Below are 14,868 nucleotides of genomic sequence, written 5' to 3' on the forward strand. Positions count from 1 at the left end.
TAGGACCACGTACTTTTTTATGAGTGATGTTTGATAAAAGTTCTTGCAAAAGTAAAGAAGACATTTTTCAGGAAAAGTTTTTTTTTATTTAACATAATCTCTTTTCAAGTCTACACACTTATTCCAACAACGCTAAAGTTTTTCAATCCTAACCTTGTAGTACAATTCAACCAAGTCTTCTAAGTTAGCAATGACTTCATCATTTCACATGATTCTCTTTCTACCACTTCTTTGTATTTAAAAGAGATAATCTGAAGGTGCTAAGTTTGATGAATAGGAGAATGTTGAAGAATTAGTAGCATAATTCAAACAATGCTAACAGAAGATTGAACTGGTGCATTGTCTTGGTAAAAAACAATCTTACTTATCAATAAATATCTGGTTTTTTTATTTAATTCTTCATTTAGATATCCCAGCAAAGATGCATAATATTTTTTGGTTATTGGTTTACCAGGTAAACAATGGGGATTATGCCATGAGACCCATTATTTTTACTCTTCCTTGGTTTCAGGTTGGTGATGCTGTATCACGTGTTTGATGAAACTTTGATACATTATCACTAAAAAAAATAAATAAAAAAAAGGATTATATTCTTATGAAACAGCAATTATTTTTTTAATTTAGAATAAATTATCATAAACTGTAAAATAAGAAAATTTTAGAATTGGCTTAAGACAATAGTGAGAATGCAACGGATGTTTAGTAAGTTTAACTATATGGCCTCTTTGAGATCCAGTTTCTTAGCTCATTTTCAAGAAAGTTATCCCAAAACAAAAATTAATCAGTATATCGTTATAAATTGTGTATTAAATTTTTTTTATTATTTTTTTTTAAGTAGGAATTTGATATTCCGTTACTGTACTTTAAAAATAATTTGCTATAATATATTATGAATGTTATTTTTAATGTTTTCATATTTTCTTATAATTTTATTTATTTATTTTACAGGTCTTGGCTTACTTGTTGTTCTTCCATTAGGTTTACTAAAAAATGTGGATAGCCTTAGTGCAATTTGTGCTGCCACAATTGCATTTTATTTATGTCTTGTTCTCAAGGTAATATTGATTTATATATATGTATATACTTATTGTTATATAAATTACTTTTAAGATACATTGTGTCTTTCTCATTCATTAGGCACTAGCTTGATTTTGTGGATGATAATATTATTCTCACTGAGATGGTAAATCACCAGTTATTTTTCAATGACACAAAGGTTACAATTTTCTCCAATCCTTTTCGAAATCATTATTGTTTCTGAGATTTTACAGACTATGTTTTATGCAGTTTTACCACATTACTCTATGGAAAAAAAAGGTTGTCTATTTCATTGTTAAAGTTGTATCCATGTAAAGAAAACATTTATTTTTGATGTTTCTATATATGATATATGGTTACTTATATCTAAGTATTAAGGGAAAAAGTATAAGTAAAAATATATATTTATTATATAAAAAAATAAATAAATTACGTAAAAAATTATTTGCCATCCTCTTTAAAGTAGTCAACTTTTGCTTGGATAATGTAATCCCGCTATATCTTCCCGTAATTATAAGTGATTCTGTAAGTTATTTCTCATCAGGATGTTCATTATCTCTTGCAGTTCAACCTGGAGCTCTTCAGTGATCTAAAAATCTGTAAAATTCTGTAAGCTTCTGTTACAGGAAGAAGTCACATGAGGCTAGGAGGTAAATAGGGATGGTGTGGTAGGTCTTATTAGTAGATAACAAAATTTACTCCAAAAATCTAATATTTGGGTGGAAGCAATCAAAGGGTGCAGATATAAGATTTTTTACACCAGTTATCAAGCCATTTACGACATATATCCTTTCTCTGAGCCACCTCAGAATGTTGCAGTAGAATTGTTGTAAGAAACAATTTGTACATAATGCCATCATAGTCTGAAAATTTGATTAACATTAACATGATTTTGCTTTGTACCTACTTGTTTATTTGGTTTTTAATGGAGATGTTGACTCTTCTCCACTAACTGCAGCTTCCTTGCAGAGTCTTAGCTGTAAGTCCTTTATCACCAACAATTATCCAGAACGTGAAATTTGGGTTACTTTTGAAAAGATTCTTTGAAGTCGGTACACACTTTAAACATGGTGCTGCTTTTATTCAATGCTAAGCATCCATAGAAAAAATTTTGCTGAGCTGCATGTTGAATCCTTTGAAGATTTTCCTGACAAAAGTCATATGTCTAAAATCTTACAAATTTTCTGGATTGTTCTCCTTTAGTCTTGCAGGATGGTTTCATTCCCTTTTTAACTACATTTTGTGGTATGATTTTAGTCAAAAGATGGTCATAAAATTGTTTATCAACAACTTTTTGTTGTCCATTTTTAGAATTCTTATACCACTTGTACTTTATATTTTACTAAAACATGCTTGTCTAAGTATTGTTTTCATGGTTGTCTTGGTGTATTTAAAGAAGAATTTGATACAATTTCATTGCTGTTTAACATCATTCATCTTCACTTGATTGTAGATTACCATTTGGCTGGCTGACATAAGAAGTGTAACTTACACTATCTAGCACCACATAACTGTAACTCAACCAGTTCATATGCCATATTCTTATTTTGGGAAGTTTTATGTTATTAATGTTGTAAGAATGGTTAATTTTTAATTACTTGTAGCAAAACTATAACAATTGCATTTGTAAATAAGAAAAAGGTGATAAAATGATCATCTTGTAAACAAAAAATTGCCTATTAATTATAACAAAATATTTCTATAAATATAATTTAATGTTTTAGTAATATTATTTTGATGTGTGGTGAAATTTCAATTTGACTTAATAACAAAAAGAAAATAATAACAATATAAACTAAGTACAAAATTATTAGTACTTGAACAAATATCTCTTAATAAAATAAAAAGTTAGATTTTTAATTTATAATTATGAAAACAATGGAAAATACTATCAATTATTGTTCAAAATTATATCAACATTCTCAGGAAATCAGTCTTCACGTGCTGCTGATTTAAACAAGTCAAATGATGTAATAATTTTACATATAATAATTAAAATGTTAATTTTCTGATTTTGTGTCAGTTTTGGTTTATATTGATTTCAATGTGCAGTTCTCAATTTTTTTTATGAAAAAGTTCACACTGATACTTGATATTACATCAAAAAACCAAAAATGAATTTACCAAAAACATCAGTCAAAAAAATTATTTTTGAAGGAAATTACAAAAAAAATGATAACAGAAAAAATTAATTTATAGCATTAGAAAAAGGAGCTTCAGGAAATTGATCATAGCTTGTTGTTGCTTGTACCATAGAAATTGAAACCAAAATATCAGAAACTTGGAATGATGATGTTAAGCGATTAAAATTCTTGGAACATTTTTCCATTGAATTTTTTGATTTTCTATTCTCTTTCACATATAAAAATTTTTGTCCAAATGTTGGAAAATTGTTTTATTGTAAAAAAGAAAAAGTATTCACATCCTATAAGAAACATTTCCTTTAAAAAAACGTTATTTCATTTAAAATTCTTATTAATAATGTATATTACTTAGAATATAGTAAGTTTTCATTTATTATTAACTATTAATATGTTTCAAGAGTCCCCCATAATATAGAAATTAATGCTTACCAGAAACACATATTCACACTACATGTTGAAACTTCATTATTCAATCACAAGGAATGTATTAATGTTGTAATCCCAAAAAAACTAGAAAGAAGATAAAGCTAGAATGGTTCTTTCAAATTAATGACCATTTTTGATCAGATATTATCATTTATATTTTTTTCTTTCTGTTCAATCAATAAAAATCTTCATTCCTGAAACTGCTGTTTATAACGTTTACAACAACTTTCTGTTAACCTTGTTGAAAGTTATTGATAAACATCTTAGGTAACGTTACAGTTTACTGTATAATTAGCTTTATGCTTAATTTTTCCATCTATTTCTTACACTGTTTTAGCACCAGTTCCTTCTAGTCCTTTCTTATACAGTTTCTAGTTCCTTACTGTTTTTATTTATTTCTACATCATCTTCTTATTCATATTCAATATTTATTTCATGTATAATTTTGCTTTTGTTTCTAATAATAAAAGAGATTATGTTCAATCATCAGTAATCATGTAATAAGTTTATATCACTTTTCTTTTGCTATTATTATCAGTATATCTTTATTTTATTCCATTTGCATACCAATAATTCCAAGTTTTATTCTAAGCAAGTTATTGGCTCTACTGTGGAAACAAACAGATTAGAGGCTACCCCTTCGAGTTTTCCTGGTGAACCTAATTTGGATCTGTAACTTCCTCAGTTCCCAATTTCATCCATATATTGATATAATATATACAGTACATTAAGCTAGTTCTACATGAGATGTTTTTATGAAAAGAGAAACAAATCTAATCTAAGGCTTTCAGATTGTGAAACTAAACTTGAGATAAAATTCCAAATTTTTCCAGTTTCCTGCTACAGTTGTTTACCCAACTCAACTTTCTGCTGGGTAAAACAAAGTGAGATAACAACTCTGCTATTTTATTATGTAGTTAGAGCAGAGAAGCTAAGATTTCTTCTTATTTTACTGACGCTGATATGCATTAATATGACATGAACATATATCATTTTCCAGGGTCCCATCTTCACTCTCTGAGTTTAATATTAACAGATCTTATGGTGATAAGCTGCTAATTAAAGGGTTTAAAAACAAAAAAAAACCGTCATTAAAATGTTACAGTTACCTATTCATGAAATTAATTTTTCACACTCGTATGTCAATAAATTATTTGTGTGAACATTTTTATTTTATTCCAAAGGAATATATTGTGATTTTATAAAAAGTAAAGACTCTTTCTTTACTCAAGTATCTTGTTTTGTTAAGATATAAATTGTAAATAATTTGTGTTTTAGGTAATGGCTGAGGCAACAACTCATCTACTTTCTTGGGATTGGATCGATAAAGTAAATTTATGGAGACCAGCTGGTATACCTCAGTGTATACCAATATTTTCCATGGCATTATCTTGTCAAACGTAAGGAACATTTCTGTTTTTCAGTGATAATTTTTTTTTCTTTATGATTATGATTAATGTACTTTTTTCAGCAAAAAATTGCAGTTAATCTTGTACTGTTAAATATAACATAAAATTTATCCTAGTTTAAGTTGTATTGCAGTGTCATTTTAAGGTTTTCATCCTTTTTGTTGAAACATCCATAGAAACATTTTAATAAATGGTCTGTAATTTTATTATATACCAATACAAAGTACTTTACACTTAACACTTTACCCCTATTTCCTTTAGTAGTTTATTTTTTGAAATATATCATTATTCATAAAGACATGTTTACCATTACATTTTTGATGTTACATTATATCAAGTTAAATACAACTAAAAAACAAAAAAATATATATATAAAAAAAACACAAGGAAGAAGTTGTATTAGTACCTGATAAGAAAATAAGACACAGGTGTACATTTAAACAAAATGTGCCATGATTAACTAACCTGATATAGAATGGATCATACCCTCTACTGAGTGATATATAAAAATAAACCTAAATGTATACACAATAACACCAGTGCTGTTGTTTACTAATTTATTATTGAACTGTACCAAACATAATTTGGGAAAAATTTTAGAAAGATTTTTTGTTGTCACTTGTTTAATGACGAAGCAGTAGTGTACAGTTAATCACAATCATTACAAGTGAATGAATTAATAAATAGTTTTAAAATAGTATTTATTTTATACTGCATTTATGAGATTTATTTATACTTTTAAAGTTCTGTCTTTATTGGGATTTAGTTGATCCGAGGCTTTAAGAATTCAGTTATATAATCATCAGTTTTGATATTAATCATACAACATTTTGATTAGGAGGATTTTTTCTTTTTTTAGTATGCATTATTGGCTCTATATATGGTAGATAACTTTATCAACATTTGTAAGTACTACTGGGTTTGTTTATCTTCATTTTGTGCATTTAACAACATATTTTACTTTTTATAATTAATAGTGTATTTAATAACAGTAATGTTTTACTTAACTTTTTTTTATCAATGACTTAGATTATTTCCAGTCTAATTCTCTTTCTTAAACTATTAAATTATACTTTAATAATTTATTTTAATTTTTTCAAAAGAAAATTGCACATTTACTTACTTTCTGGATTGATGTTTACAAATTTTAATTGATTAAAAAAAGTAACCATATTTAATAAAGATAAATATTGTTATAAACACTAAAAAGAAATGTTAATTCATCTGTTTTGTTTCAGACAACTTTTTGAAATATTTGATTCTGTACCGAATACATCACTAGAAAAAATGAATGCAATAATAAAATCTGCAATAAATATGTGTACTGCTGTTTATATTTCTGTTGGTTTTTTTGGTTATATTGCATTCTGTACTCAAAACTTTTCTGGTAAATAATTTACTGAGATAAACATTCTTTACATTTTTTCATTTTTTTTTTATAAGATATAAAAATTAAGTGATGTTAAATAATAAATCAATTTGACGTTAAATCAGTGTTTACTAATAATAATTATAAGTTGATTTGATAAGAAACATAGTAATTAATGTTTTAACACTTTTAATAGTTTTTCAACTTCGTAGGACAATAATTTATACTTTATCAGCTATTCATGATTTATTTTGAATCAACATTTTCACTTTATTTCAACTTTTCTGTTCAAAGAAATAACAATTTCCTCAATTAACAATAAGAAAATAGTTAATAAAAAAAAAGTTTTTTTTTTATGAATATTTATGCTGATGTTAATGTCGGTAGTTTGTTTTTATGTGGTTCTTGGCAGATTTAACTCTTTTACTTTTTAGATATTGTTAAGGTTGAGAATATACATAGTTTAAATATAAGTATACAAAGTATACATTGAGAATATACAAACATTGAGAATGTTATTTTATTTTCATCATTATGGAAAAAATGTAATATTAATTCATACATTAAAATGTAATGTTGTTTCAAAATAATTAATTGTAAATAGATTGCAGCATAATTTGATTATCTCAAAGTAATATGTGACTCAAAGAACAAAAAACTAGCTGAGTTCTTTTACAATTTTGATAATTTTATAGTATCCTGAGAGTAACTTTCATTATAGTAAAACAATAATTTGGATTTGAAGAGAATATCAATGTCTATCAATTGCCTGAATTAAAACTTTCAAGGCAATCACATGATTGTGGTGACCAGCCAATCGTTTTTTTGTATCTTAAGTAACAGGAAAATTTTTATCAAGAGAGTCTTAAACTTGAAGAAATAGGTAAGGAAGTGTCCTACTTCTCTGCCAAACATAGGAAAGGCAGAAACACAGAGCTTTTTATAGTTTCTCAAGTATGGATTACTTGTTATCTTCCAAATAAATAAGGCCTCAACAATCTCTTATTTTTTCAACAATCTCATAAGCTGCTCCAGCCTACATTAACTTCCTTTTCCAAATTAATACAAGGATTTTCATCATATTAATAAACATAATTATGATGGGATACTATACCATTTGATTGGAGAGTATTCTTCATTAGATTGTGTAAATGAACTAAAGAAATGAAAATTTGCTTCATAATGAATAATAAATTACTCGCAAAATTCCATACTTGCGTCAAAATCATCTTCAAGAAGTGAATGAAATAACCTTGAATGACAGTACTTTAAAGTTAAAATATTTCTGTTGAATACTTTAAAAACTTTTTCCTGTCTAATTGTCGTATATTGAGACCTTTTTTTTGAGCAGCTCTTCTAGACATCATTTTTTCAAAGGATGTTGGTAGTACAATTTAAATTTGAAATTTGTCCTAAGTATAGTTTTGTCATCCTTATAATGTTTATGCATATTTGGTTTAAAATGGTTTCCATCACAGAAATAATAATAATACAAAATAGTTAATTAGATTTCCGATGGTTTTGCACCTTGCCCTACTTTTTTTGTACTAACGGCTTACATAGTTACATATCCAGATTATGATGCCACCTGTGTTGTTAGATTTGCCATTCCTATGAGATTATTTATTAAGCATGTATTATTGCATATATTTATTTATTACTGTATATTTTACAGAATTGATGTTTTATCATTTACTAACTTTGGTTGCATTTGTTGTTATATTAACCTTTTTGTTTATAATCATGGAATAATGCTTCTCATGCCACTGATATTTATAAAGAAAAAATAAAAGCTGTTAGGATTTGTCATAATTGGTTATTAAAGACACTAATTTGTAGTCAAAACCACTTACCCTCCCGTATGTTTATATTAGTATTTGTTATCTGTGTCTGTGATAATTTATTGTGAATTGTTTTATGGTAACGGTTTTTTTTCAATTCATGCATATTTAAAGCTGCAATAATTTATATTTTATGAAATGTTTCATTGCATTTTTTTTTTTTATAATGATTTATATTTAATGTATAAAATTTTTCTAAAATTTACAGTATTAAACTATTAGTCAGATAAGCTTATTATTTAAACATTGTTAAAGAAATATTAATTGCTGCCTCATTTTATTCAAATATTGAACTTTTTGAAATATCTTAGTGACATCTTTGATAATTGTTTTTTTATTATTGCATTTTATTTCATATTATATATAATATTTAGCTCACTTTAATATGACTGCTAATATACTTTATTATGTGGCCACAATAAAATAAAGATGTGTTGCATATTGTTATTGCCCACAAGGAGTCCTTTGTTAGTTTCTAATTTTTTGATTATACTAAATCTTTGAGGGAATAACAATGTTAATTTAACCTCATAACCATTTCAGCCAGAGTTTATTTATTTGTGTAATCCCAGATTATCCTATTGCAAGTTCCATCATATAAATGTCCCAATAACTGATCCCAATAAATGCCCCAGTTACTGGAAGGTTTCAGCATAGAGCATGAGTCTCAGCAGACATAATTTCCAAGCATCCTATCCAAGAAGAAGAGATGTAAGAAAAGGAAGAGAAGACAGATGATGGAAGTGAATGTTTAACTCACAGAAGGGCTCTTTTTGGTTCCTTAATGTACATTCCAATATAAATTTTAAGGAATTAACTGCTGTAAATAAATATCCACTAATAAATGTCAACTGTTGTGTGATATTTTTAATTTGATTGATCTATAGAAATTAATTTAATAAATTCAGTTTCAACTGTCAGCTGTATCCTTACTTCACATCCTTCAATTTTTAGGATGGTCCTCCTGAGATATTTCACATATTGCAAAACTGTCACATTATTTATACATTCTCTCAAATAACTAATTTCTTAGCCTTATTACAGCTCCTGTACTTATTCTTTTATAAGAAATGAATTTTTTAGTATGTGAAAAAGTGCTAAACATTATTCAAAACCAGAACCATCTGAATGAAAGGCAAAATCATTACTTCTCAGCTACAGAGGTAGTATTAGGGGACAAAGTTTACTATCTTATCTAGAACCCCACTACTTTTATACTTCAGGCTGCAGTTTCTAGAGATGTTCCTGGTGCAAAGAAACTATCAGATTGTAATTAATGCAGTTTACACCACTAAATCAGGACTATATGTTTTTTTAAAAATACTATATATAAAATACTGAACAAGATTGTGCTATGTATTAACAGTAACTTTGGTCTTGATTTAACAATAAACTTCCTTACAATCAGATAATTCTACAATATCTAATACAGGTTGTTATTCGTCCCTCCACCGTAGTATATAATAAAATACTATCCTTGAAAAAATTTAATTACATGAATAGAATGTTTTAGGTTCTTGGTAATATTGTGTAATATATATAATAGTTATTTTACTTTTGTTTGAACATAAAGCATATGGAAGTTCAGAAGAAGTTTTGTTCTTCCATTACAAATTTATTATACTGCACTGTATTTTAAACCTACGAGAGTATTTACAGAGGTATACTTATTATATAGGTTCATAGGTAATACAATCATTTAGTATCTATCATGTACCTGCTTCATTTACATAACCAAATTATTTAATTAATGCCTTGCTCATATTTAAATATTTTTTATAGTAGTATTTGAGTTTGAAGCTGTTAAATGTAATTCAGTAGTTTATATAACATTAGATATTTTGTATATATAATATATATATATGTATATAAATGACATTTATTGATATTTTGCTACAATACTTCATGTTTTACATTGTTTTATTTTTTTACAGGTAATTTATTGATGAATTTTTCTCCTACAGTTGCCAGTGAAATTATAAAATTAGGATTTGTCTTATCAGTGGCTGTTAGTTTCCCATTAGTTATATTTCCATGCAGAGCAAGTTTACATTCTCTTCTATTTCGAAGGGTGATTATTTTCATTTTTATAATATTTACATTATATTTGTTTTTTTAAGAGGTTTTCTAATAATTTATTTTTCATTATTAATAAAAAAAAAAAAATGAAGTATTAACTAAAGGTAGACTAGTTACATTTCACTTAATAAAGTTTCACTTTCATGTTATGTTTAAATTTAACATTACATTAAAAAAATTATAAGCTATGTATGTTATTCAGTTCAGAAATATTTTCTTCAACCCACATATTGGCTGTAATTTTTAATCTTTATTGTATTAGAAGCTAATGTATTAGCATAGATCACTGTGCTTTACTAACAGGAAACAGTTTTTTTTTTTTTCATGTAAAATTATTTTTAAACAGATGTCATTTTCTTAGATTTAATTAGCGACATATAACTGTTTTAAAAGAGAAATGCACATAACCTGTGGATTAGTTATTTTACAGCACTATTATTTTTAACATCAGGAACTAAATTTATGTTTCTGAGAAATTATTGTTGATTTTATATGCCGTTTAGTCATCAATAATTGTGGGTATTTTATATCTGTGTATTTTTTAATAAATTTGTATTATATATTTTTTCTTTATATACTCAGTGTTTCACAAATTTATAGGCATATTCTCTCATCAAAATAATGAAAAATGTTCATATAAACATAGGTCATGAAATACTTTGAGTTATGGTCGACAATTTTGCCCAAGATTTTTGCTCCAAAAGTCGAATAATTTTGTACTAAAACTTGAAATATTGAAAATAGGTCCCAGAACAATATCCGATAATTTCTGAGAAACTTCTTGTGAAACCTAAAAAATTAGAGTTGAAAAATACACTTTTTTAAGTTTGCCATAAATTACTTTAACTGTATGTAACAAAATAAAAGTTTTATAAAAAATTTATAGAATTTAACTGTATGAAAATTATTTAATTACTCAACAACTTAATAAAGTTTCAAAAAAATTCTTTCTGCTGAATACTATTTAATCTTTTTATTTCTACTTTAGCGCACTGTTTAGCTGCCAGGAGGGCTAATGTATATAATTTATAGATTTTTAAAAATTTATTCATTTTATGCTGATTTTAATCTCATCAATTTTCTCATAATTAAATTCTTTACAAATTTTGTCCCAAGTTTTACCTGGTTATTGGCCATTTACTAAGATAAATTTATGACAGACTACAAACAGCAGCTTTTCAGCTCCAATATTTTGGGTTTTAATAAAAAAATTCTGAAATTGCTGGATACAGTTCTGTATCCTATTTTTTTTTTCAATTTTTCACAAGACACAGTATATAAAATGACTAATTTTGCCCAATAATTTGTACCCATAAAGTTTTAGTTAACATTACTTAAACTTCAGATAAGAGTTCTTGACAAAATCTTTCACTGGCTGTAATTTGAAAAGAAAGTATTTTTAGATGTATGTTTATAACTTTTTTCATTATTTTGATGAGAAGAATACACCTATAAAGTATGACAGAAACTTCCTGAAATAAGGTATATTTTTTGTTAAAAAATTATTTCCAAAAAATCGGTTTTTATTCATTTTGTCCAAAAATAGATGATCATATAATACAACAATTTCCAAATTATAAATATGTTTTTAAAAAGGTTTGAACAAATTTTTTATTAAATTATTTTTTTGTTTATTTATTGAAGTTTTCTTTGAAATTATATTGACTCTCTGTAGTGCCTGACCAAAGCTATCTCCAGAATAAATCTAAGTAATCATTTGAACTTAATTTATACATATAAATACAATCTCTGCTTGTACATACAATAATCTCTGCTTTTATTTAAACAGGGGCATACACCACATCATGAGCTGCTCTCAGGTGGTGGAGATTATATACCTGAACCACGATTTAAATGTTTAACAATTTTTATTGTTATGTTCTCATTGGGTACTGGATTGCTTATACCTAGTATAGAAGTTGTCCTCGGACTTGTAGGATCAACTATTGGAATTATGATATGCATTATTTTTCCAGCATTAACGTTTATATGTATCAGTAACAAAAACAACAATGAACGTTTACTGGCACAGGTACTTTTTATTTTACTTTATATAATCTTTTTTTTTGTTCTGATAACTTTGTTACAGATTTTCAACACAATCATAATTCTTTAAAATATGTTATTTTTTTTATTTTTATTTTAAATACAATACACAAGCTGAACTGCCTGGTGTTCCTTCAGCTACCAGAAATGATTTATTATCTAGTATAGTACCATCAGTTAAATTTCAAGAATATTTTTCCAAATTTTATTTTTTGAATTCTTCTAAAATATTACTAAAAATCTGCCCTAGACCATAAATCTCAAAAAAATGTTTTTAGAAGATGGGAAAAACCCCCAATTAAGATGCTATTTAAAAAAATTGTAGATTAATTTATCACATAAGAAAGAATCTATGCATAGAAATCCATAATGTAAGTTTTATGTAATAAAAAATAGAAGCCTGATCAGTATCATTCAAACAACTTTTACAAACAACAGTTCTGTTTGCTATAATTTTTATTGGTTCACATATTTTGTAAAAATGCATCCTAAGGATATATTTTTTAAATTTTTAATCAAAAGGGAGGATATTAAAATTTTTTTACTATTGTAATTTTTATTTTTTTTTTGGTGACTGCATCATCAGCAAGTAAATATCAAAAATATTTTTTTCATCAGTCGGAGAAAACTAACAGGTAAATATTTAAAATGAAGTGATAGCAGACTTTGTTAATATTCCAATATTTTAAATTAAAATAAGTTCATTCATCAAGTTCTTTTGAACAAATTGAAATAAACTGTAAAACAAACTTAAACCAGGATAATTGCTGCAAAAATTGAGAACATACCAGTGAAGCAAACTCTGGTTTTCTTTAATTTTATTTTATACTGCTAGATATATCATCTTCTATAAAAATTAAATCAGTTACATGGCTATAAAAATGAAAATACAATAATTTTTTTATTGGAAGCTGATATCTCAAACCAATTTTGGTAATTAAAGTAAAGTCTAATGTTTTCTTTTTCTAAATTTCATTCATAAAAAATAATATTATCTATCTTTTACAGAAAGTTTTAACCAATGACTCACAATATTACTAGAGAAAAACTAATGCTGCAATATTCAATGTGTTCTCCATATACACTTAAAGTGAATACACTTAAGTGAAACTCACCAAAAAAAATATATATATATATAATTTGTTAGGAAATCAGGTATATTTGTTTTTATTTCAATTGGCCTGTATGGTATAGTAATTTGTGCATTAGGAAGGTTGAGCCTGTTAGATGTTTGTGAAATCTGATGAGGAGGACACTACTGAATCTCAAGAAAATTTGAAAGTAATGAAAATGTTTCCTGTTGTATGGGTTTTTTTAGTTAAAATATCAACTGGAATTTGATCCCATAAAAATAAATTTTATAGATTTTTTTAACTTGTGATGTTTCAACCTGTAAACTTCAATTCTTCAAATTATTTTTCTCTAGATTTAGTGTTATCAGGAGAGACAGTTATCAGTCCTTATCACAGAAATAGAAGTACATTCCCATCCAACAAAATTTGAGTTCTATACACATTCTGACTTGTGAACTCTTCAATCTTGAAGCTGTTTAAAGTTTTTTTATAATTTAGGTCAGATTTTCCTTACACAGAATTAATTTGTGGTGTATATATATATATATATAATTTACTGGTTAATCAAATTAATTAGTAAAGAATGTACAAAAAAATAACAAAAATTCTAGTTCTCTCAGCCAAATATTGGTGAAGGAATATTACTTCTCCTGCATTACATAATACTAAACCAGCTGGTCTCAGACAAATTTTCAGTCAAGTGTAACAATACATTAAAATAATGCCCCTTGTTAGTTTAAATCCAAATAGAAGTATATACCTCGTAATTCATTTTTTACCTGCTAAAGGAGTAAATAAACCCTTGTTAAATTATAAAAATAAATGCAAACATGTGGATTGAATATTATTGACTTCAGAGATGTGCATTATTGGTGAGAAATGTTCAATAATGATGATCCATATATATAATGAGTCACTTATCGTAAAACAGTCTCATCTGGAATGAGATATTACGTTTCAGACAGATGATATTCTTGTATCTTTTTAGTAAAGAATGATTATCATTGTTGCTTTAAGAAAGTTCACTGAAATTTTTATTGGGCTTTCAAAATCAAACATCAGGTAGACTTTTCTCTATGAGTCATTCTCTAGCATGATTGTTGATATTGTTATGTTGTAGAAACATTTTCTTCTACCTTTCTTTTGAAAACATATCAGTTCATTCACTATGCAATTATAAATTTTTCACATATTTACCAAGTTAAAGGAACGTGATGTTCCATTTTGCTGACACTGAAGAAGTCGAAGAAATATTTAAAACACCCTTATGAGAATTAGACAAAAACTTCTGAAGGGCATTTTAAAATGAGTTTCCTCTGTCAGAAATGCTTTTCCAATTTTAGTAATTATGTAGAAAAGTGAAAATAAGTATTTTAATTTTTTTTTCATTGTTACTTGTATTTGATCTCAAATAAATGTTTTAAATCAAAGATAGATATTATT

General features: G+C 26.3%; 1 protein-coding gene across 1 annotated transcript in view; it reads left to right on the forward strand.

Annotated features, from left to right (window-relative positions):
• The window catches only part of LOC142326840 (putative sodium-coupled neutral amino acid transporter 10), a 119,565-nt gene that overhangs the window by 90,516 nt on the left and 14,181 nt on the right, over window positions 1-14,868 (forward strand). Inside the window, exons 6-10 of the mRNA XM_075369571.1 lie at window positions 949-1,055; window positions 4,887-5,008; window positions 6,256-6,404; window positions 10,162-10,298; window positions 12,096-12,338. Of these exons, the coding sequence (XP_075225686.1) occupies window positions 949-1,055; window positions 4,887-5,008; window positions 6,256-6,404; window positions 10,162-10,298; window positions 12,096-12,338 (758 nt within the window). The remainder of the gene's footprint in view (window positions 1-948; window positions 1,056-4,886; window positions 5,009-6,255; window positions 6,405-10,161; window positions 10,299-12,095; window positions 12,339-14,868) is intronic.

The sequence above is a fragment of the Lycorma delicatula genome, chromosome 6 (assembly GCF_047948215.1).
Source record: "Lycorma delicatula isolate Av1 chromosome 6, ASM4794821v1, whole genome shotgun sequence".
Lineage (NCBI taxonomy): Eukaryota > Metazoa > Arthropoda > Insecta > Hemiptera > Fulgoridae > Lycorma > Lycorma delicatula.